Source organism: Balearica regulorum, chromosome 3, assembly GCF_011004875.1.
Source record: "Balearica regulorum gibbericeps isolate bBalReg1 chromosome 3, bBalReg1.pri, whole genome shotgun sequence".
In the NCBI taxonomy this organism is placed as follows: Eukaryota; Metazoa; Chordata; class Aves; order Gruiformes; family Gruidae; genus Balearica; species Balearica regulorum.
The window spans coordinates 74073508-74099781 of NC_046186.1; the positions used below are offsets into that span (position 1 = coordinate 74073508).

General features: G+C 37.2%; 1 protein-coding gene across 5 annotated transcripts in view; it reads right to left on the reverse strand.

Annotated features, from left to right (window-relative positions):
- Positions 1 to 201: 201 nt before the first annotated feature.
- Positions 202 to 26274, reverse strand: part of UTRN (utrophin) — a 411474-nt gene continuing 385401 nt past the window's right edge. For all 5 annotated transcript variants that reach the window (XM_075748479.1, XM_075748477.1, XM_075748480.1 and 2 more), the window contains 7 exons: positions 24015 to 24080; positions 15135 to 15293; positions 14516 to 14759; positions 8434 to 8542; positions 6854 to 6940; positions 4017 to 4039; positions 202 to 2389 (listed from right to left, as the gene is read on the reverse strand). In XM_075748479.1, coding sequence (XP_075604594.1) covers positions 2381 to 2389; positions 4017 to 4039; positions 6854 to 6940; positions 8434 to 8542; positions 14516 to 14759; positions 15135 to 15293; positions 24015 to 24080 — 697 coding nt within the window. In that variant the 3' untranslated portion in view covers positions 202 to 2380. The remainder of the gene's footprint in view (positions 2390 to 4016; positions 4040 to 6853; positions 6941 to 8433; positions 8543 to 14515; positions 14760 to 15134; positions 15294 to 24014; positions 24081 to 26274) is intronic.

A 26274-nucleotide genomic window follows, 5' to 3' on the forward strand; every position in this document is an offset into this window, starting at 1 on the left:
TTTATGGGGAGAAAAAAAATACTGCTTAATCTCATTTATATAAATGCAAACCACACTCCAAAAAAAAAATGCTAGCACATAGAAATGGACTATCACAGCACTCCTGTGTTAAAATTAATCTTCTTGAGAATGAAATTTTCAGTATTTAGCAATGAGAAGTGCCATCCTTGAAGACCACAGAACTTGAAAGAACTCCAAAACTTTTTCTCATGTTACTGCAATATATTTCTTTTATTTATTATTGTCTCAGAGGAAGAATGTTACAATGTAGTGTTTGAAGCAGCATTTACTTGGCAGCAGAGGACAAAGGATGCATACAAACACAGGCAGAAAAACAACTTTATACATAACTTCATATTCAGAACAAAAATAAAAGCCACCAAATTCACTACTGAGACCTTTTTCACGTATGTCAGGGGTATTTTTAAGGATTCTTTGCCTAGAGAATGATGTAGCTTGATAAAAGCAAAGTACTTTGCAGAGTACAGAATATAAAGCTATTTCCAATACTACTCATGAAGATAGGTCTGAGGTAGAAAGGTGGTCATGGCTTTCCTCTTCTGTAAAATGTGGGGTTTTTTCTTCTCAAAACAACTACACTACTTTTTTTAACAGATGAAGCATTTATAGGAGCCAGCATCTTCTCTTCCCACCTTGACAATTTTGCTCCACTCAGGAGTAATATTTAGCATTTATATAGAGCTTTTCAGACACTAACTAAGCAAGCCCTACAACACCTTTGAGAGGTAAGTACTATCATCCCCATTTTACAGATGGGAAAACGGAGGCAGAGTGGTTAAATAATTTGCCAAAGGGTTCAGAAAGAACTGGCACTGGAGCCAACACTAGAAGGTGGTCAACGCTGTGCCCAAATCACTCCTTGAGCAGCAGCAGTCCAGGAGTGAATACTGTGGGTGCGGGACAGTCTAGTTGGCACCACTTCACAAAAACACTAGAAATTCCTGACCTGCTGTCTTAATGTCCTCCTGCATTTTTCGGTAGCAGTGTAGAATTTACAACTCTTCTAATACCATTTTGAGATTTTTTTTTCTTTGTAATAATTAACAACAACACAGTTTAGCTTCTCTCCACTATACATGAAATATATTGCATGCAGTTTTACCAATTAAAGGTATGTCCTGAAATTAAAGCAAGTGTCCATGCAGCATTGTAAACTCTGTGAAGGCATTAAAATCTCTTATGATAATTTTAAAACTAGACATCAGCTGATCAGTGACATAACTTTCCCGCAATTATCCCTACTTGAAGTACATAAATAAATGATTTGAAAGATAAAGATGAGTTGCAAGATTACAATGCCAAATGATAATATCTAAGTGCATTGCAGTTTTGAAGAAAATGTTCCATCACTGATAGTATTGGAAAGGGCTTTCTAATTGTCTCTTCATTTCTAAGAGGCAGACAAAAGACTGGTGTGTTTAGATCATCAGAAGGGGATCTCACAGAAATGAGCTTTACTTCACAGACCGTAATTTCCAAAACTTGAAGCAAGTTTGGCACAGCAGGGAACAGCAAAGCTTTGTCTCTGAACAAAGTTGGGAACGATTATGCTAACTTAGACCTTACTAAAAACAACTTAAGCTATCATGTAAGTCCTCTTTTTAGCTATCTCCTGAATCAAAATAAAGTAAGGTTTAAAAAAAATAATCCTCCAAATGGAGTGTGTTGGATGGAAATAACTAAAAGAAAGTTAAAAATACCATCTTGGTGCATGAGGATGACGACTATGACTCAAAATGAGAGTTTATCTTGTTTAGTGGAGTTAAAATACTGTAGCTTGCACCCAACGGCAATTTTTGTTAACTAGTAACAATAATGCAGATTATGGCAGCTTCATATGCCAATCCTGAAAACAATTCAAGGGTAATCTGAAATCTCTGTGGTCAGATGGTTAGCATATAAATTATCAGTACAGAATATTAAATGTGTGAGAAAATAACTAAGGGTATTTTACAATGTAAAAGCAAAGAGCTGAAAGGAATGTATAAATGTAACATTTTGCTCCAAACTCCTTATGCAGTTCTCTTTACGATTATCAAAAAGAATGTATATAAAGCCCCTGCCCCTTTTCCCGCGGCTGTATATTTTTACAAATCAGTGACAAATACCCCACTGCTCATTAATTTACAGTTGCATAGAAAGGGAAGAAGAAGAAAAAAAACCCAATACTATAAAAACAACATCCTTGTCTTTGGGTATTCAGTGTTTTACTATTTCAAGTAGAACACGCAGTGAGAGCGAACAGCATGTTCCAAGGTCCCATGCAGCCTTCTGATGAAGTGGAACTCGCGATCGGTGGTTTGCAGAAAAGGGCTGTACTGCACGTCAGGAAGCACTGGTCCACATCCAAATGAACACTTCACATTGCCTGTCATGATGAGAAATAACCACATCAATACCATGTTAACATACACAGAAGGCTCTAAATCCTCTGAGCTCGGTTCAGTTAAGGACTCTGATGTCATTTTACAAAAAAACCCTGTATTTTAAAAATTGAGATGTATTGGCCCAAGACTCAGCAAATCACTGAGGCATGTAGTTAAGAGAAACCTAATTTTCCTGTACTGCAGTGTTTAACATTCTTGTTGAGTAAGGCCCAGAGGATGTTAGTCTACAGAGCAGTAAATATAACTTATAGACTCTCCATGTTCTGCACCCATTAAAAAAAATTTAGGCAAACTACTGTCCTATCTGAAGCCTAAGTGGTAAAAATGGAGAGTATATAGAGTCAGAATTTGAACTTGGCCCCTTCAAATGTGAAGCTTATTTCCAGGCTCCTGTTTCAGGATTCTGCTCCTGAACAAACATGCCTTCTCTAATGGTTCTGGAAAGGTAGGTTTGCAGTGAGACCATTTGTGAATCACCCTGTACCTAAAAAAAAATAAAAAAATCACATGCTTTTTCAGGAAGATTAGTATTATTCACTGATAACACTGAAAGCTATCTCTGTTTCTGGTTAGAGGAAGGATTTCTGAAAAATGCTAGTTTAATTCACTAACTTAACAAGAGACTGAAACACAAACTCTGAGTTAACTGAGTGCAGGGCATGATTCATCCCATTCTCTTTAGAAATTCCTGTTTGGGAGGGCAATGCTACTATCCCAGATATTACAATCCAAGGAAGTGTTTGTGGAGCAATATTTCTGAATTTTTAGATACCCATTTTGGGGAGGTCTGGCCTTGCAAACTGTGGATTAATGGACAGAGTGAAGCAATTGGAGGGAGTAGATAGACTCTTTCCCTACCACTTAATTCTTCTGAAGTGTCACACAGCAATTTGTAGAAGTCTTTAAAACTGATTTAGTAATGAAACCTTCAAAGAACTCTGCAATGATACAAGATTATGTCGTTCCTTATCTGTTATCCGTGGGCTCCAATATCAACCTAAACCTATAGCAAGTGTTTATCCTATTTCTGTTACTTAGAAATTTAACTTATCATTCATACCAGTTAGATTTTCAAGAACAAGTATCAAAATACCAGATTGTTTTCCACATCTTTGTGAACTCTGAAAGTAGGAAATTTTCTGCTTCAGGTTTGTAAAATGGTTGCCTACTGGGAGGAGGCAGCTTAATCTAATGCCTAAGATGCTGTGTGGCTCTTGATCCTTGTGCCCTGGTGCCCATAGTGCCAGTTCCAGGAGCTATGGGCACCAGGGCACAAGGACATACGGATGTCTTTCCAGGAACCAGCTTTGATCTTGCAGCGATGATGTTGGATTGAAACTAATTGGCCCTGATAGATTCAAGCTGATTCCATATGGTTAGCATCCCAGAACTGGGCACCATAGTACCTTTGCTAATGCCTGAACTAGCAGAATTTTCTATTAACTGAGATACTCCAGAAGCTAGCCTTCCTTTTATATAGGTTTAGGTTCCAAACAGACCTCTAGGGAAAAATACAGAAACCCCACCACCACTTTGCTTTAATGGAACTTTTCCACTTGCTTTACTTTGCTTCCAGTGACTATGCACATTTGTAAACATGTCTCATACCTGTGGTCTGCCAGTGAAACTTGCTGCAAATAGAAAAAAAACCAAAAGAAAGTTAGAAATTTAAACACTTCCGCACCTTGGCAGTTTAAAAACAAAGCAAGTGTCAGGAAAAGATGTACTATAGAAGAACAGAAAGACTCCAAACCTTAAAAAAGTAAACATTTAACTAGAAGTGTGTTGTAATGGTCTAGACATATAACTTTCTTTGCAAATTTATTTTTCTTGTAACAAATACATTATGAATATATAGATGACATGATTTTTTTCCTTTTTCACCACTTGTGACCATATAGATCTACAAGTGCTGGATTATAATACCATCTGTTCAAAATGCTCTGTTCTGGAACTCGCTCGGATGCAAAGGCAAGAATTCTGCCCAATGTTGCACACCTGCCTAGTTCTGAGGACCAACCTCAAACAAGGAAGGAAAGAAGCATTACATCCATTATCAAAGGATCTGGGGACCCAAAAAACCCCACCACATTAAGAGAAGTGCTGGCCTTACTATAGGAATAATTGCTTCATAAGGGATATTTGGAATAAGTAAAAATACTGATTTCAAGATTAATTATTACTTGAAATCCATAAAACCAAATACAGCAAATAAGACAACTAGCTTTATTTTACAGATAAAAATAATCTAAATAAGGCTCAAATGCTAATAACTGTCCTTATGAAAGCTGTGGGCAAGTTAGGAGAGACCAGTAGTGATGAGGTGAAAAAACAGGGTTTTTTGTTGTTGTTAGTGGACATGATATATCTTGAACATGACGGCTGTTCTAATAAAATTTACCTTGGGTATAATTAAAAAAGGGTAAGGTTATTATTTTTTAAGGTTAAGAACACAGCGATGCTCTTAAAACAGATTGCCTAAGGACTCTGTGGAGTCTGTGTCATAGGAAGTGTTACAGAACAGGTTAAACAATTGTCCATCCAGAAAGACAGATCCATCTCAGATGGCCACAGGAAAAGATGATGGACTAGATGGTCTGTCATGGTCTTCCCTAGAAAAACTGATGGAGTTTAATGCATTCTGTTGGGAAGGCCAGATTAATAATCCTCATTCCAGGCTTCTAAAACAATATATGAAGGTTACGTGGTTAAAAAAAATATACTCGTAGTAAATCTCCCAAGTCAGAGATACTATAGAATGACTGAAGAAGAGCAAACATAGCTTGTACCTACTAATTAGGGCATGCTGGTTTGATGTGATCTCTGCAACAGCATGTCAATGACAAAGGGGAAAATCACATTAAATTTGGAACTTTGACTTCTTTTAATATTAAATGCTCAGAAATGCTTCACAATATGAAAGGATGTGGGGCCGCAGTTTTCACTTGCAGTCCCCTCCTGCCTCATTCAGCATATTGTTTTATGGATATCAGATTTTTTTCCGTGTTTCCTGGTCGCAGAGAGCAGTCATCATTATCAAGCTTGCCCTGGCACAGGAAAGCAAGGGACTATTTCTGCAAATTTGCTGTAAATTCATTTGGGCCAAAGATCTAGTAACTGCTGTGCTGCTTGTACACGCAAGAGAGGAATTTGCAACGAGAATTGGTACTTGACTTGCATTTTCTACTGATTTGTATACGTATAGATCCTTGAGTTGTGCTGAGTAGCTCCACTAGCTGTTGACTTCAAGAAGAGATGCTCCTTAGAATCAAATCCTTAATTTGCAAAGCGATGGGCTCTGAACTATTGAACTCACTGAAAATCTCAAAGGACAGCTGAAACAAAACCTTTTTTGCTAGATCCTAATTTGCTTTCTCAAACTGTGCAAAGTACATCTTCTGTGATGCAGTTCTTCACAGCCAAGTAACGTACGCGCAAGAGATAAAAGGGATATTTTAACTGGGTTTACCAAATTTATGAACGAGAATAGAATTCAATCTTGGTGCTTCCAAAAGGACTGGGCATGAACCCTCCCACTCACTTGTGCCTTTTAAAACTGACCATCATTACACATTTCATTTGAAAGAACTCTTGAAAGTTTAAGAAAATATCAAAGTTTTCACAGCTGTGTTTCTAAGACAAAAGAGCTGAAAGTGAAGATAGATATAGATATATATATATATGTATGCATGTTTAAAAAAAACCCAAACTAAATACATTACTAAAAGTTGCTACTTCACCTCCCTTGCCAAAAGCAACAATCTGTGTGAAATACTGCTGGAACCAGAGCGATAGCTGCTCACTCTTATAAATGCAGTGACACTCTGGAAGGAACAGGATCAGTGGAAACGTACATCAGCCGATATAAGCCATCCATAGGAAACTAATTGATTTTCCTTTTGATCTCTCTTTAATAGTCACTGAATAAAATATCAAATTTCAATGCATTTAAGCAGGGAAAGGTGTTATGTGATGTGTTAACAGTTATTTCCTCTGGTCAATTAGTTCGATAATTAGTTCAGGCGTCAGGATTGGGCTATGACCCTCCTGTTGCTTAAGGCCTTTTTTTCAAGTTTTATTAGAGAAACAGCATTCAGAATTTCTGGATCTACATTCACTTGAGTTCTACATAATGTTTCTATCAGCAGCTAAAGGAATTCTAGGTCTCTTTTCCCCCATGTGGGAAAATTCCATGTGGAGCTATAGGTTTTTCTTCTAGTGAATCACTTCCTCTTAAGACATGAGAACATTTGTTTATTTACCTTCACAAATAGTGTCTATTGAGAAACTTTAAAGAACAGAATTATGTAGCTTGCATATCTGGACATGGAATGTCATCAGAGAGAAGATTTTTTTCATAGTCAATACCACAAGAATGACTTTTTTCTTCAAAAGACTGCCTCAAATTCAGTATTATTCTCAGAGACATATTTTGTTACACTTACAGCAGCAAGCTGGAAATGTGCTGTTGATTTGCTCCATAACATCTGTTAGATCTGTGTTGGTATCATGAGGTGGAACTAACAAGTCATCTGCAGATATGACAACAAAAAAGAGCAATGATGAGGAGGAAAAAAAAAAAAAAAAAGGACAACAACATTCTGAAAGGCATTCTCATCAAACCTCCCACTTAAATGCTCCTTTCTATTTCAAGGGAAACCAGTACCTGAAGCCTTTGTAACTTAGTGTGCAGGAATTGTCATTGATAACTGCCAGCCTTGGGAGAAGAGGTGAAAGTTACATTATTGATTTGCAGCAGAACTCATTTCTCTTTTATTAAAGCTCAACCATTGCACCAAAGATTTAACTAGAAGAAATTGGCAAGAAGGAGCAGAATATAAGAATTTACAGTTAAAATGAATAAAAGGTTTACAAGATGAGGGAATTATACTCAGTAGCTGCTCAATTAAAATTCTGTTCCATTTTCAGAAGATTTGTCATATAACTTTCAGAATGAATACACTATTCTTTTTCTGGAAAAAAAAATTACCTTATAGATGGTCTTTATTCAATATGCACCAGCAATTTCACTAGTGTGAAAATCCTCCTTGCCATTTTTTTTTTTCTAAATGCTACTTAAAATTAGCCAAGCAAGTGGTTTGGGAATACAACTGGCTCGGTTCCTGGCAGTGTTATTAAACAGCATCTCTCATAAATCTACCATTGCATTAAATCAGACTTGAAGAAGTTCCATGTTTTTCCAGATAAATTAAACTAAAAACATATGTCAATACTGAAAGAAAACTTTTCAGTATGCAAGAGAATATTTTTCCTGTTTTCCACACAAATAAAACCATTTTTTAAATTTATAACACAAAAGCTTGAAAATAAAAATGGGGAAAATTGCACTTAAGATAATTTGAGAAAAGTCTCCCCCCCCCGCCCCCGATTTTGAGCATTCAATGGGTCTCAGTTATTTCTGCTAATTCTCAGTGGAATTCATGAGTTCTGATATTGGAAAATTTAAAATAATCTTTCAAGAGAGAAATTCCATCATGTGCAGAGGCTGTATACTTAAATATTCAATAATTCCTAAAGATGTGAAATCTGGAAGGGTGGGGTCATCAAAATACCAGGATAAGCAAAGGATACACAAGAATTTTTAAAGCAGCCACCAGGAAGTTTTGATTACATGTTTTGGACATTTATTCCTGTATCTGACAGATTACTTGGATACATGCATGTACTGTAGGACAAACAGCTGTTGGCCATTTCAGTCCAAAGAAATCTGGTTCCCCCTTCACTGAGGATAGACTTGCCCAGTAAATTCCCTTGCTCAAAATGGACGGGACCAAGGACTCTATTGACAGAAATCCATAATTCAGTGTCACATGGATTCTTGTGATACTACAGCTGTTTGCAAGTGTGGGGAAGCAACAGCTCCAGCTGCAGTAAGTCTTGTTCCCAGTAGCATCACAAAGATCAGTTCCTTTTTATTTGTAAGTCTTTTCAGAAGCATGCCAACAAACCTATTTAGTAGTCGCCTACAGGCCCATGCAGCACATTATCTGATCAAAACACTTACCTGTCTGATGAAACTCTGAGCTCGTCTCTTGTTCGAGCGGGTAGCCGAGGGCAGAGTGCTGGGGTGAAGCACAGGGGGAGGCGCCGTTAACCTGGGAGTCTGACTCGGGCTACATTAAAGACAATAATACCCAAATTTAGATAAATTGCATCTACAGAATTTAAGTGCAGGCTTCTATGCAGTCATCCTGCTCCTTTCCTCTTTTATATGCTCTTTCTTGTTTGTTCAAGGCTCTCAGTCCAGCTGTGCAGAAAGACCACACAGTGGTATTACTGGGGTTGTATATATATGTATGGATATATACATACATATACACATACACAGAGGACATTCAGCTAACGTCCCCTAAGAAGCTTTACTATGACGACTGTTCATGCTTAGAAACAACTGTTCAGTCATGCACAGTTTTGCAAAACTCCTTCACAATCAAGCCGAGTGAAGACACAAGACTCAAGAGAACTTTGTTAACTCTAAAAAGCGGTAGCCAGCCATCACTTCTGCTGGTGCTGCTTCTCAGTAGTGTGGAGGACACCAAATTTTCAGGAAAACTATGTACTATGTAATCTCCAGAACATTATGAGAAGGAACTCATATACTTTGAAAACTGTGTTGTAGGCAAGCCTTTCTGGACTCTTAAATTCACCTGAAGAATCAAATGCAGAAGTTCTATGTTACATTCAGTTGTAACCATGCATCTGCTTGAGATTATATATAAGTATACATATATGGGCACAAAATAAGAAAAGACAGTGAGACTTCAGAATAACAACTCAGAAATATTGTAAGGTCTTGTTCAGGCATTTTTTTTTCCTCTTTTCCTTCTTTTTTGTAAGAAATCCTCTGAGGAAGAAAGTAGTGATACACTATTTGAACTCCAGAAGTGATTGTTCTGAAAAGACAGAAGCACATGTAATAGTATTTACATCTGAGGCAGTTATAAAATCCTAGCTGAAATGGTTGCCCCTATCAATTTTTGATTGCAAATCATCAAATTACTTCCAAACAGCTTAAAAAGCAGATTATTTAAGGAAATCTGTCAAAAGCAGATACACAAGCAATACAAAAATATAATTACTTTTAAGATCTTTTTCAAACTGAGACTGAATAAGTATCTAGAACAGCTATGAGACTCAATGCAAAGATGTAATATACAGAATGGCAGTTAATTTGTGCACAGATTTTCTCCTTTGCAGCTCACAGTCTTAAGTGCAACATTCAATTTTTTGAGACAACTTCCAGTGTAAAAAAAAAAAAAATCTTCAACTATGCTGAAGATTGTTGAACAATGAAAGATACTTTTTCTTCCATACACAGTGGTGAGAAATAGAAGGAAATGTTCCCTTGAGCACTCAGCAAATCTTTTTTTTCTCCTCCAAATCTCATCTCTCTTTCAGCATGACAACACCAACAAAACTTCCAGCTTTGACTAAAAGAATAAATTGAGAAATATTGCTCTGCATATAGAAGACAAAGAAAAATGGAAATGTTTTCAAGCCACCGAAGGATTTTACTGTTACGACACTCCTATGAACAGCGAATGCCTATCAAGTAGTTACATAATTTGCTATTCGGTATCAGGCTTAAACCCAGCTACGGGGGCTAGGTAAAATGAGTGTGGTGATTTTAAATGGGCCAGGCCTGGGGTAACTAACCCCAGGTAATTCTGTATAGTCAGGAACCTCTGTTCAAGAAGAGATTAGAGGTATAATGATAAAGAGATGAAGCAAACGCTCCAAGGGTTAGGAGTTACTTCAGTAGAGAACAACAAGGCTAACAGATGGACGCAGAGAATTTCAATCATCCAAAATGCAAACTTGCACCTGGACTGGATCTATGTCCCTCTTCAAGCAGTAACTGTGGACAAATGGTGCAGAGATGACTGAGGGTGACTGAGGAAGGAAGATCGGTGCTGGACTTGATACAAAACTGCAGTATAGCAACACATAAGCTAGATCAAGGAGCGTGAGGCACTGCAAAGTCAAGATTAATTACGATAGAAAGGACATGTCTACAAACTTAAATGATGAGTTAGTAGTGAAGGTTATTTAGTACCACTTAGGAGTACTATTGCAAATGATAAAATAGCCCTGCAGAGCACAAGGACTCTAACAGTAGATAAACTGAGAGCAAACAAAACATACTTGAAATACTTTATGTTGATGTACCATGTATTGCTGCAGCAGTCAGAATGAAATATTACAGTTGGATTTAAAAAAACAAAGCAAAACCCAACAAAAAACACATCCCCTTCTAAGCAGAGGACGAGGTCTGATGACTTCATTTTCATTTAAATATATACTACCTAATTCCGGTGACCACAATAACAACAAAAGCCAAAACAAATCAAACCCCTCTTTCTTCCAAAATTAGGACAATACAGTTAAGCAGATGAAGAGTGGAGTGTGGAGCAGAAAGGGAGGGGCTCTGGGAGTGGCATAAATGGTTTAATATAATAATCAGATACTGAAAGATGTTAAATGTAAAATAGTTGAGGATATAGCTGCATGTATTTACATGATTTAACAGTTTTACTGGGAGAGAATCTGAGGAAAAAATGTAGACAATCATGTTCTACTTGATCCCTGTTGCATAACTCCTACAAAATCTGATCAGTTCCATCATCACCTCCCTTCAGGCATCATGAAGTTCATATATTGTTATTCAAAACAACTCAGCAGACCACCTTTAAGCCAGAAACCATAAGAAAATAGCCCTAGATGTTATATATGCTAGCTTCTACTTCCTGAATAAATAAAAACTGGGATACCGAGCACACCTTTATATGGAGGAGGGGGAAGTTTCCAACTCCAGTTTCTGGGAGTTTTCAAACTTATTTTTATGCAAAACCAAATAAAGATACAAAACAACAGATAAGTTCTTCTCCAGAAAACTCTGAAAGTTAGGGATTTTTCTGTATTACAGCAGTTTTTAAAGCATTTCAAAGGATATATTTATTTTAGCCAGTTTTGATCTACAGTGCCTTATTTCACTGTGCCTCCTGTTGGTGTCTTTCCCAAAGAAAGTGTTCTGTGGCTTAATGAATAGATAAGACGTACCTGTTCTTCCCTTGACTTCTGTTGCTTTTGGTAAAAAAACAAAACAAACCAAAAAGCCCCCTCGCTGCCAACCTCTGAATCACAGGAAACCTCAAAAAGGCCAATTCCCTTATTCTCCCTGCTACAAAAGAAACAAAGTCTCCTCTGCTCTTTTGATAAAGCTCCTCTGTTTTCACTTGGAGAGGGAGCTGCAGTCCCTATTTACTCTCAGAGTGTGATCATATAGCCATTGACAGATGATTTTAGTTCCCATTAACTTCAGTATCAAACCCAGTATGAAACCTCTATTCAGTAGCTCAGACAAGCAGACAAAAATCCAAACAGACTTTAAATGCCCTTCATAATAGGTCTTCTACGTTGCACAAGCAGTATCTGAAAGGGCTGAAGAAAGAAAAATGAAAATGGATTCTTTATTTTTTCTCTGTATGATTATCATGTTGGTACCGAAGTTGTCATGCGCCAGTTCTGTTTCACTTTCCTCTTTGGCATTAAAATCAATCAGGCAGACAAAAATGACAACATTGTGTGTCAGCTACCAATCACTTGGGCTTGCTAAAATAAAAATAGTATGGTAAACCCAGCACTGTGACCTGAAGTAGGCAAACGTGCAGTGAGGATGCATGCGTGTCTCTGCTAAAGGTGCTTTCTAGAGAATGTCCTAGAATGCTCTCATCTACATTAAACAGTTACTACAGGAAAGTTTCTAAGTTTCATTAATTCTCTACCCAAATATCTGTCTGTAGATAGAAACACTCCATATCTTCTAGAGAACTTTTAGATTCAGTGCCAAGTTATTAACCCAAACAACAGTGAGGAGGCTGAGTGGAGAAGAGAAATGGAGAGACTTGCTGTTGACAGAAGAGAGAAACAGAAATGGTGCGAAATGCCAGTGATGGCAAAGAAATTGCTGTAATACAGTTGTGTCCTTTAATACTAGTAATTATTATTACAGGAATTACAGAGTTGTTATATATTTTGACATTAGGACTTATGAGAATCTTCCATGCAAATCATCCATCTCATTAATGAGAAAAGTTATGCCTTATATCCACTAAAAATAATTGGGACAGTCAATAAAAGCCAAAGAAACAAATAAATATACTTAGATGCTCAGCTGGCTTCTGATAAAGTCCTTCCCCAAGCAACAAAAGAAGTAAAGACTTTCATAGACAGTACTGGTCTAGGTGACAGAAAAACAAACATGCTGAAGAGCGGTCATGCTAAATAAAGTAAGGATGCATATAGAAACGCATATTGAAAAGTCACAGATGTATTATAAAAGCAATAACGGAGACCTTCTCATATACTTGACTTTGTACCAGCCACTTCATTAAAAGACAGAGGAGAAACAGGAACAGCTTAGGAAATGGCACTTGGAACAATCAGAAGCATGACGTGACTCCCACAGAGGCAGGAGATTTTGGATATGAAGCAAAAGAGCAACAGTATATAGTAAATGAGGTGTAAATGATCAGAAATGTTGAAAAAGGGCAACTCTGTTCTACCTTACCCTATAAGAAACCACAATAATGCCCAGAAAAATCCAAAGGCAAAACTGATACGAAGAAACTACTGCCCCTCTGCTTACCCACTTTATCACAACGCACATGTATACCCTAAAGGTCTTACTAAGAATATTGTAAGGATACTGAAAAGATTACAAAATTATAAGATTATCCACAGCTACGTTAGAAAAAAAAAAAGAACATTTTAAAGGGTGAACAGGTTCCTGCTTTAAGCACTAAGCTGAAAGGGACTGTGAGTTTGGCAGAACTTCTGTGTTTCTATTCTATAGCTATTTACTTGCAGATTATAAACCCTTCTCTGAAACACCTAGTATTGGCCACGGTTCTCAAGATACTTACTTCATGAATTATTGTTAACAGTTGCACCAGTTGTTATCTTTCCTGTTAAATATTTAAGCTACTCAAATACTGATTAAAGATGCTAGAATAACAGTAACAACAACAAAAATACTCTGCTAGCGGGTAAGGAAGCCATTGGAACAGATGCATCTTAATGCTATTCAGCCAGAACTGCCTAGAAAAATGACTAAGCCAGTGAAACAAACAAACAAAAAAATCTTCATCACTGTAATGAGAGTATCATCTACAGCAGGAACTTACGCCATTTTGATACCTGGTTTATGCGGCCTGTTTCTAGGCTTAGTTAAATTCTCTACTATGTACAGCCTGACCCGTGGAAGACAGGAATCATTTGCCTTAGTGTACTCTGACCCAAAATGATTACACAGCAGAAAACATTCATACAAATTTCTCTTCATCACTCAAGCTTTCACACATGATACAGTACAAACTAACATCTCTAACAACACCTTGTAGAAGTTGTTGCTGTTATGTTTATAACCTAGATGTGTGTATGCTGACTTCAAAAAAATCAACATTTCTTCCCCCAACAAAGCAAGCCCACAATCTCAAGCTACTGACATTTGCTAAAAGGCTCTTGCCTTCAGCATTTCCTTGTGTGCAGACCGTTTTGCTGTAGCTTATTGGTCTAAATATGCTACTCAAGAGGAACTGGATTTTTATTCTAATGAATTGCTCCTTTGCATTTTAGATGTATCTTTGGCCATCTGTCTTTGGCATACTAAGAAAGGTTTCAGTGACTAACTGTGACAACAAATAAATTATTTAAGGAAAGATTGGAAAACTGAAGTCAAATACAGGGTGTGACTGGCACCACTACTTGAAATAGGGCATATATTTTCTTCCCCCTGCTTTTTAACTCATGAAAAACTATTGCGCTTGTTTGTGTTATTCTCAATGTTTCATAACTTACAATGTTCACTCCAGCACTTTTAACCATCTTGTGCTCATTTGACTTTCACCGTGGCTTGTACTAGAGGGTAGGAAAAAATACCTCTTTGCGTTAGAAATGACCGAGTCCAACAGACCAAGCTAGCACAATGAAAATATCTGCAGTAAAATTCCAACGCCTTTGTTCTACCAAGAAATCCATCATGCGGAAGCAACACAAGGAAAAGACATCAGTGCCCATCTATCTACCTGCTCAAGTAGCTGCCTTAGTCGGTGAAGCTGAGACTCCAGTTGTTTATTGTGATCTTCCAATATTTGCATCCTTGCTTCCAGGCGACCTTTATGTTGCCTCAGGAGTTTAGCTTCAGCAATGAGCTCGGCATCTTCAGAAGCATGCTGAGGTGACACAACGGAGTCAGGAGGTGATGCAAGAGGGTTTATTCCTCTCCGAAGATGTTGCTCCTTTAGTTGCTCATATTCTATCTGCAGACTCCTGGAATATTGAAAAGAGGAGGAGAATGATGACTTAATAAAGCAAATTAAAATAAAAAACCTCCTGAGATCAAATGATGTTATCACCTCCAACTAAGAACACAAGTAGCTCATATAAAGACAATGTCTTTACTTGTGGTAGATGGGAAAAAACATAATAGAGAAGAGGTGAAACTAAGGTATTTTATCACAGACCCACCGTCTTCTACCTAACAGAGTCAGGCTATGCACGACATATGCCTTGATCAATTTTTTTTGCTAAAATCATGATTCCTGGGTCCATCTCTTCTCATTTCCAACAACTACACATAGTACATGAATAGCTCAAACAACAATGAGGCAACAATTTAGACACCAGGGAGAAAGATTATGAGACCTTTGCTCTTCTTCAAGGTCAGCAATGATGCGCTCCAACTCTCCTCGCTCTTCCTTTTCCACTGACTTGAGTATCTGAGCAGGACTCTGTGGCTGACTCACAGGCGACTCTCCTCCCAGCGTCTGACAATACTGCTGGATAAGGGCATGCTCATCCTCTCTAGGGCAAAAAACCAACACAGATAAGGACAGAGCAGTAAAACATTTATTATGTGAGCAAACATCTTTGTTAAGCTGAGGGGGTTTGTTTGTTTATGAAAAAGAACTAAGAGAGCAGTAAATAAGCCTAAAAAATACACTGCAAAAAAACCCCATATAAACATACAATGCACAGGAAAAAGAGGATTGATCTGTAGTAATGTACAAGACCAGTTTAATGTATGCATAAACAACAAATTCGTGGTTTGAAAATAAATAGTGAAAGCAAGAATCTGAGATAATATAAACCAAAGATGACTGATTTGAAATGCCTTAAAAATAAAAATAAAACCAAACAAGCTATCTAGTAGTTTTTGGGTTTTTTTTTTTAAACTTAAATAGGGGACATTTTTAATATTCTTCAGGAGATAGTTTTGGTGTGCTCAATTTACCTAATAAAATTGGAGAGAAAAAAATCCCTGTAGAATTCTCCAAGAAGTCATAGAGTAACAAATCATCAAAACATCTAGCTAACACCGTGCACTGTACAAACTGACAATGCTGCAAAAATAATGCTATTGGTTTTGAGTTGGCATTCTATTTCCAGGTTTTTGTCCCCCTGTTTTGATATATACATGTGATACCTTGGAACTCTTCAAGGGTAGCATATCTCCTCCTCCTTACAGATTGAGGGATAGAAATAAACTGTAACACTGTCCTCCTCCTGACTCGCATAGAAATTACCTTCTAGTAAGGAGATACAGAAGTCCTGACACTTTCAATTATGCTATAATGTCCAAATATAGTTTGCTTTTGTATAGGTGTGCCTTTCTTCCCCAGTTGCTGGCTTTTCTCCATAAGTCAGATAGAAAGTGAAGGATACCATATCCTAAAACTAATTTGCTTGCTTACTCAAGAAGGATAAATCAACAGCAGAAAATCATATACTATTCATGTTTTTAAGGGAGAAATTGCTGCAGCAGTGTGAATGCTGAAGAAAACCCTCCTTAAATTCTCTTCTTTGCAGGACTAAAACCCAGAGACTGCATACCTTATGATACTGTGAAGTATTGTCCCTACGAACTTTACCCTAAAGTTCTTCTACTGTTAAAGCACAGTCAATGACAGAAAGAAAACCACATGAGCAGTATATATACAGATATTCAGATATCATTTAGAAAAGAGACTTTTTCATATTAAAAAAAAATTATTGTGTTGATCGTTTTCCTCCTATGGTTGGAAAGTAGCTCTGAATTCTGCTATTAACTGATTGTGGTCTGACATAATGAAAAGTATCCTCAAGGACTGCCTTTGAAAGCACACACAATGAACTAGGAAGTTCATTATATGCAAAGTATTTCTTTTCCAAGTAAAAGCGTAATGGAGCTTTTCAAGAAGCTTTTTAAAATTTCCTGTCAGTCAATTTAACATCTTTCATCACAAAAGATTCAAATGCAGAGTCTCATTTGAATGAATAGTAAACCCAGTTATTTAGAAATGCATACTCTGGAAGAAACAGAAGTTATTTCTGTGGTGGCAAATAATCTATAAATACATGCATGTACAAGTAAAACACATCTGGTGTTTTACATGCCATGCACATGGATTGGGGGTTTTCTCAGAAATAAATTCAAGCTCTTGGGGTAAAGGGAGCAAATCCATGTGACAGGAACAAATGAGAGTTGCAAACATACTGTTTGTATAATGAAAGACCCTATTTTATCCTGCTGAACCAAGATTTTTTGGTAGCTCAGTATATCAATACCCATTTAAAAGCATCACCAGTGTTAGGAGCAAGACAAAATAACCATAGATTTAATAAATACTGATTCCTGGTGTGTCTCAGAAAAGTACTTCTATTATGCAGTGAAGTCATTCAGTTGTTTGTAGTATTGCTTGAGACAAACTTTTTACTGAAGACTAATTCTATGGTAGAACAACACTAAACTATTTCTTCTCAAGGATAACTATTCACTATCTACCCAAAGCTATCGTGTGGTCTTCCATTTTCCAACTTGCCATTGAGATTTGAAAATCTAGACTATTACAATCAAAGAAATGTGCATCAAGTAACACTATATCTAAAAAACCCAAAACAAAACAAAAAATTATAACCTGTGACAATTCTATCCACTTTAAAAGTTCATGGCATTCTATTCCACATAAGTTCATTTACAATATAAAGATTAAAAACAGTCAGGTACAAAGAGATCCTTCCACAGAGCTCTGGTTGCATATCATTTCCCTTCATCCTATCTTTTGTGAATAACTACTGGTTTGCTGAAAGTTTACATGTAAAATTGAAAAAGGAACCTAATCAGTGAGTTCTTCCGCTTTTAACAATGAGTCGAAAGTTTAAAGGAAATAATGTACATTCAACTTATTTCTTATCTCTCTTGGCTGTAGTCAGTACTGCACTCATGAAAAGAAACGACAATATGGATCTCCCTATGCAAATGAATAAATTTAATGAATTTTTCATTAAATACAACTATATAATTAAAATATAATTGGGATTGTATGTGCATTTAAGTCCCTCAAAAATATAGAGGACATCTGATAGTGTTAGCTGAAAAAGAAACAGAACAGTGCTCCTATTTTTTTTTCTTACTTACAAAAAAAAGCCTCTATCTGCTTTCTCTCCTCCACTACTTGAGTGATCTCAGGGAAACTCATCATCACGCACTTTGTTATTTTGCATTAATCTAGTTAAAACTAAAACAAAAGCTAGTGTAGTTGATGAAGTTTGGATCAGGTCCTAATGCAATAAATGAAAACCTCACGTTACTTCTCTACTCTTTCATTGTCTTGATAAAAAAACTCCACTCCTTATAACTAAATTTTTGCCAAAGTGACATAAATCCTGTCAGGTCTTCAAACTCTGTGGTACATAGCAGGGCTTCTACAGCCCTGCAAAACATGCAGAATCCCCTCACCGTGACCGAAGCAGCTGCATTAGGGCGGGAGTGCTGGCAATGCAATGTCACATCTTCAGCAAGCACAGAAACAGGGAGCTAAAGCCAACCGGAGAGAGAACGCAGCTTTGTCATCCAGGTTTTAAAACACTGTTTACATATGAAGTGATACAGTCGAACTACACATCCAGTCTTCTTTTGTGCAAGGGTGTTCGTGTTGTCAGGAAAGGTTCATGTGATCAAGTAGTTTAGTCTCGTTATTTTAATTAGGCATCAAAAAGCTGCTGTCTAAATTTTAAGATGATGAATTAGTTTATAAACAACTATGTAGGTCATCTGAAATGGATTTCTTTTTAAGTAGGGGTTCTTTAAAGCTGGATTTATTATATTTATGTGAATTTGCTAAATCTGAGGTTCTGTCAAGATTTTGCATTAGGTGTAACCTAATTTTTTAATGAAACTTATAAATCTCTTAAAGAAAGAGTTTACACAGTAAATGCTTAGATACTTTTGACTGTATTGTAGTCCAAAAGGTGAGATCAAAACAGTTAAATACAGATAATTTTATATTTTAGACTCCCAGTTATTCAGTCCAGAAAAAATTTCATTTCCTTCATCTCCTACTGGTCAGTGTCAGAAACTGTACAGGACAGATTGTGAATATTGACTGGTCTTTTTGTAGGCATCACACCTTGCAACTGACAGCAGGCTTTTTCACATGCTGGAGGAAGTGCCTGATAAAAGAAGTCTTCTGAAGGAAAAATGTATTTTTACCATGTGTTCCACCTCTGCTCCATCTTGCAAAATCACTAGTTCAAAAAAACAGAACCTTGAACCTGCATCGACAAATCTCACGACTGCAATTAAGAGATTCATTAGTAGCACAGGAGTCGCAGGGCAGGGCTTCAAAATGACCTACAACAAAAGGGAGTGACACATGTTCTATGCCATGCAAACACTTTCATTTTGAGAATCATAGAATGGTTTGGGTTGGAAGAGACCTCAAAGATCATCTAGTTCCAACCCCCCTGCTGCGGGCAGGGACACCCTCCACTAGACCACGTTGCCCAAAGCCCCATCCATCCTGGCCTTGAACACTGCCAGGGATGGGGCCTCCACAACCTCTCTGGGCAACCTGTTCCAGTGCCTCACCACCCTCACAGTAAAGAATTTCTTCCTAACATCTAATCTAAATCTGCCTGCTTTCATCTTAAAGCCATTGCTTATTCTGTCATTACATGTCCTTGTAAAACAGTCCCTCTCCCACTTTCTCATAGGCCCCCTTTAGGTACTGGAAGGCCACAATTAAATCTCCCTGGAGCCTTCTCTTCTCCAGGTTGAACAATCCCAACTCTCTCAGCCTGTCCTCATAGGAGAGGTGCTCCAGCCCTCTGATCAGCTTCATGGCCCTCCTCTGGACTCACTCCAGAGGTCCATGTCTGGTCCATATCTGTCTTGTACTGGGGCCCCCAGAGCTGTACTCCAGGTGGGGTTTCACGAGAGCAGAGGGGCAGAATCACCTCCCTTGACCGGCTGGCCACACCTCTTTTGATGCAGCCCAGCATACAGCTGGCTTTCTGGGCTGCAAACTCACATCTGGGACGCTCTTCTGCAGCACTGGTTGGAGATGGCAATCATCAACCAAAATAAAAGCACAACACCAAAATAAATTCCTCATCCTTTCTTGGTGGTTATTCTCCTGAAGACCCTGCATGCTTTGAGAAAAAGCTAGAAGTACATAAAATCCTTCAACAGCAGGGATTGCAGTTCTTTTTCAGCATTTCACCATAGTAGAAAGCAGTAAAAATGACGTCCCAGGAGGTCAGACTTGATAGAAGTACATCTCAAAGGAAAAGAACACCCCAACAAGGAAACCCAGGGAAAATGGCCTTTGAAATATCCTATTCTCTTTGTGGATATATATTTTCAAGACATCTATTCCAAAACATGCATTATGCATAGAGGAAGCAAGAGGCAAATAATGTTGCATATAACTTCTCCTACGTCAAGACTATGCTGTGGAAAAAAAAAATTCAGATTTTCTGACTGTTACTTTTCATCAGTAATCTGATTTTATCTGATTAAGAAAACTGATTGTTAAATTAGATTTCAGATAGTAAGATGTGGGGTTTGTGATCCTTCTTCACTGATCATTTTCATTTTTCCTGTGGCTCTCATACTAAGTGCCATGCATTCTAATCCAAATAAAGTGTACCTAGACCTACTAATGCTATAAGAAATATTAGAATCAGGTTCAAGAAAGTACTCCAAAATGCTTTGGTTTTAACTTGTTTTTCTCCTAATTTTATCATCATCTGGAACTAGTTTCAGTTATTTAGAAATGCATACTCTGGAAGAAACAGAAGTTATTTCTGTGGTGGCAAATAATCTATAAATACACGCATGTACAAGTAAAACACATCTGGTGTTTTACAGGCCATGCATGACAGGCCATGTGACAAGATGCGTTTTAACCACTTACATTATGTCAAAGTACATCACGTCGGGTACTACATACTGGGGCTCCAGTTTGACTTATTATTAGGACACATTGAGTGGCAGTGCCAACTAAAAGTACCACTGGCCTTCACGGCTTGTTCCTACTCCTGCACCTGGGCGCACAGCTCCCTAACAAATAAAATTTTATATATGTTCCAACTCTGCCTTCACTTGAGTGTGAAGTGGCATCGAGAGTGCTGCAGACAAGAAGATAACTGGGTAAAGGCATTAATAAGAAAACAGTTATTAAACATTCACATTTATACAGAAAGTATTTATACTATGGCCAGTGCAATTAACTTCAGCATGGGCTAGATAGGATAGTTTGTACATTACATGAATAAGAGAGTTACGTTCTTGTCCTGTTTTCCTAACAATTTTTTCTTTGCCTTTTCGTTCTACTACACCATGATTTGTCAAATTGTGAGGCACAGCTTTCTGTTAGGGATACTATTTATCATTTTTTGTTGCAAAGACTTCATTTTTTCCCTTATGTTCACTTGTGAAGAGGCCAGTCTGCTTTAAAGATATAGATGTTCTTGCATGAATTAAAGCCAAAGAAAATTCATCACAACAATCTAGCCTAAACATTTTTAACTCCCTAATGTATGGAGAAGATGACATGAAGGAAAAACACTTTTATTCACTGTATTTATACCAGAAAACTCACGCATGAGAGCATTAGAATGTTTGTTAAGAAGCTGAACATACTACAGTAGAGACTATGACTTTTTTTTGCTATCTATAAATATTTTTCCAGTTGAGGAAAATGTGTTTTTTAACAGAATTCACATACCTTTAGGGGAGGGTAAGGTTAGAAAAGCTTTGGTAGGGAGATAGAAGTAGTCATAATGACGTTCAAGACAACAGGTTAGTTAAAAAAAAAAAAAAACCCAAAAAATATTTAAAGAATGTTTTCTTAATCAAATGGCATATTGCAAAACATTCCTTCAAAAAACTTCATGATGTTTAACTGACAGCAGGAGTTCTCTTATTGTCATTCTTATTGACACAAGTCAAAGAAGACTTCTTACACATATTCTTTGGAGCAAGACGACTGTTAAAAGTATTATTGCTGAACTTATGAACCTGACAAGACCAAAGTAGTAACTTTCCAATATTAAGTGCAATTATGCCTCTGTTCACAGTAAACTGAAGGACTCTTGTGGACCAATAAAAATAAGATCACAGAACAGAACTCCAATTATGAGAAACAGAGAATTTGATTTCCAAACCAGTAATCATATCCTGAATGTTCAAAAGAATACCGTAAGAAAATTAGATTTTGCTCAGATAGGTTTACAGCAGGGGCATCTGAGCTGAAAAAACCTGCATCTGAATTTCAAATTGCTCCTTCAAATTCAGTCTATTACATGATTACTAATGATTACACCACATGCATTTCTATGTCAAATTGCATTTAAACAATAAAAATAGAGCTGAACTATAACCCTAAATTCCCAATGTTCCAGCTGTGACTTATTATCCAAACTGGGATCCAAACTTCATAGCTCTGTAGGTCCCTGGAAAAATTTCTTCACCGAAAGGGTTGTCAAGCACTGGAACAGGCTGCCCAGGGAAGTGGTTGAGTCACCATCCCTGGAGGGATTTACAAGAAGTATAGAGGTGGCACTTAGGCACGTGGTTTAGTGGTGAGCTTGGCAGTGTTAGGTTTACAGTTGGACTCAATGATCTTAAAAGTCTTTTCCAACCTAAATGATTCTATGATAATAATTTAACTCCAAACTTTAAACTGCAGTTCTTCAGAATTGTGTACTTCAGTATTGAAGTAATGAAAGCATGCCTTACTATCTGCAAATAAACCAGAAGGTGCCATTGGGTACAAAGTTACTTTCTTGTCCTCCTTGGCCTCTAAATCTCTGCATATTTTGTTCATGTAACAGTCTCCTTTTGACAACAGGACGGAGACTCAAGTTCACAGGTCCCTCTCACATGGTGAACTTGTGTACCAACATGTTCATTCTTTTTCTCAAAATAAAGGTCACGTTTATAGGTGAGCAGGGAAATTGCATTAAAATCAACATCTAATTTGTTAATAAAAATGAAGCATATACACCCTTTTACCATTGGGATGGATGGTGTTGGGTCTTTATATATGAGTAGACTCATTAATTGCAAAATAAACAACTCAAGTGTATGAACATTTAACTGCCTTCAAGTTTTCAGCTTTCCTGCCAAATGACAGTATGTTTGCTCTCTTTTTGTTTCGGAAGGAAAAACGAAAGGGAATATTTTGGCTGCATTTCTTTCACTGGTGAGCTTACCAATGGCAGAAATATATGAAAACAGTTACACATGAAAAAAGTTTTATCAGTTATGTGAATAGAGTTAATTAAGCACAAAAGAGGAAACATTTAAAGGTGGTCACATGGCTTCTCTGAAGCAAAGTATTTTAAATCTCAAATTGTTAGTACATTCATAGATAAATTTCATTATTAGATTTCAAAACAGTAAATTAAAGTATTATTGAGAACACCAGCATTTTCTAACTAAAGCTGAACAAGAACAATTTCTGCTTCCTTGTTAAAAATGCTGATGACATTCATTAATAAATTAAGACAGGCAGAGTCCTACTACACTGATTTAATTAACAGAATCGATGATACAGTGAGGTTAAAACATTCATTTATTTTTACATTGAAAAAAATCGTATTTAATTCATCAGTAATTCAAGGGGTTCTATGCTTTCCAGGTTCACCAATGCATTTTAATGAAGGGTTTTTATAATAAAAATGACACATAATTCAAAAAAAGAAAAAGGCATTGATAAAATTAATATGGGACTATGTCTATATCCCCAAGTACAAACAGATGGATCGGCAGCCAGCAAACTGAAATATAAACAAGAGGTAGCAACACTGTCCTGGCTCTGCAGAACCTTCAAAATATAGATGATTTTTAAATTTTTTTTTAATGAGAAAATTGTCCTGGGAGTTAGTACAAGATTTTTTACAGACTCCATTGTCCACTTCGACATAGAAGGATTTCTTTTCTTTTATACTATAATAAAAGCAGAAAAGGAAGACAAACTAGAACATATAGAGCTGTGACTTTTTTCCAGTCACATGAAATATCCTGACTTTTGAAGCAGAATGGCTGACAAATGTAGAGTTCCCTTACGTCATCAACTGAACATCACCAATTGCTACAATCGGTGCTTGGAATAATGAAATTTATGCAGCCATCCTTGGGGTCATACGCATTAGCTGCTTTCACTGGGACTAAGTCCTGTCTTACAACTTATGAAGATTATACCATGCATCTATAACCAAAGTTCCTGGCAGCGTTAATGAGTGTGAGTTACTTACACGCTTCCTGTGGTGGAGCTACTGTCCGTGAGGAAGGAGCCATTGGTCCTTTCCATCTGTGCGAGCCTGAAAGGCAGGGAAAGACCATGACTGTCAGAGAACACGCTGCACAATTTAAACAGTGGCACTGTGAAAATCAATTCTACTTAGAAACAGCTCAGATATGCCAATCTTGGTATATGTGAATAGGAATAAACTCCTAGATTTTGTGACAAAAACCTATAATCCAGAGGACTTTTACATAAAACTTGTGCTATGATTAACTAATTCTACTTGCCAAACAACAAAGAACAAGTATACTTTCTATCTCTAGTATAATTATCATTAGCACCACCACAACTCTCATGGTAAAATTAGTTAAAGACATGTTTTTGCAGATGGGTTTCTTTTTGAATTTCATAAAGCTGGACTAACAAAAGAGGATGAATACTTTTTAAATATAGCACATGCAACATCTGAAATTATGCTTGGCAAATAACATCACACTGTGGACAGACAAGTCCTGGAAAACAACACAAAACCCGGTGTAGTTACAGGGAATCATTGCCTATGGTTCCTCATTTTGGAAGGAATTAATCTAAAAGGACTGGATTATTATACTGTATATATAAGGCGATACAGCTCTTTTTAAAATTGCAGCAGAAATTCTCTGCCTATTCAATTTTCTAGCAAAGATATGCCTTATAGGTAAGACGTATACATACAAATCTAGGAACACTCAATGCTCTGTGCATACATTGGACTGCACCACATACAGCTATTTACTATAAAGATATCTTATTTTAATACCTATTTTTGCAAGTGTGCTATGCCTTATTATAGATATCTTTAAACTTCTTTTTGAAAGCAGTGTGCAAGGCCCTAAAGAAATGGGAATTCTGTTGTCATCTTTTAGCATGGAGCAAGCTTTCCCATTTGCACATTTGTTAATATTCCTCAGGGTTGAAAGAGGATAAATGAAAGCACACACAGAATGAAGTTGTCTTGACTGCCTCGTCCCACCATGGCTGGGGTGGGACATTGCGCTCCAACACCTCCCCTGAAGGGAAGGACAAGCTCCTAAGTGACTAGAGACATTCAGATTATCTCTGCTCCGGGGCATCTCTAACAGATCTAGTTCATGGTGAGGAACAGGTTTAGAAGTCGCCTCTGTAATGCTGCTTAGCTCAGCATCTTTGAGTCTTTGATGAAACATAATTTTCAAAATTAATCCTCAGAGCCCCTTTTTTGTCATATAGGGAAGTAGTACAAAGCCTGCCATTTTTCAGAGAGGAGAGTCTGCCCTAAATCTCTTAGCAAGTAATAGATATCCCATATCAGAAATGCAGAGTCTACCATTACCATCATGTTTTGGATCTCCAACATTTAGTGTGGATTTGCTTGGAATAACATGTGGACCAGGAGACAGCCTTGATCAGGGAGCAGAGGGAGACAAGGAAGGGACTCTAGAGCTGCAAAGAGCCTTCGATGCAGGACACAAACTGAAAGCTCAGAAAGGGAATTAGAAGCAACTCGGAGGTGACAGCACAACAGAACGGGGCGATGGTAATTGATTGCAGGTAGGGCACTTTGTTAACAGAAAACCAAGTTGAATGTTCTTCAATCAGTGACAATAAAGGTTTTAAGTCCTAATATACTGTTTCTGCTGAGCACAATCTTATTAGGGAAGCCCTGATAATATTTCTTGAAAGAAGCTTAACTGAAAAGAACAATAAAAAATATTTATTACTTTATATGTGAAATATGCATAACAACAGATCCAACTAGAAAGCACACAATAAAAATGATATGATAGATATAGAATTAGGTCCTCATTTTTAAGATTTTATTACTATTGGAAAAAACATCTTGAATAGTTTTAGATAGCTTACTTATGTAATAATTAGTATTTTTAAAGTTTGTGATTTTGCTAACCAATGTCTGCACATAGCAGGCACAGATTTAGCTTTGTATCCTGAAAGATCCTGAGCAGTGCATGGTCCATCTTCAGCAAGTTTAATTTATCTGGTAAGAGCTGAGGGGGAGGAGAGGGAAAACAGGTTTTGCACCTAGGATCTCGCCTGATCCTTAATGCGAGTCCAGAGTTTGAGCTTCATCTAGACACAGAAAGCCACGGGCTGAAAAAAGGACATAAGGAGACAGAAAATTCCCATGTCTTTCTAGAGAAATCTAATTTATTTGTTCCATGGGGTTTAATTGATTGTAGCATGGCCTAAGTTAGAGATTAAGAAATGTTGGGGGATCTATATGAATGACATGT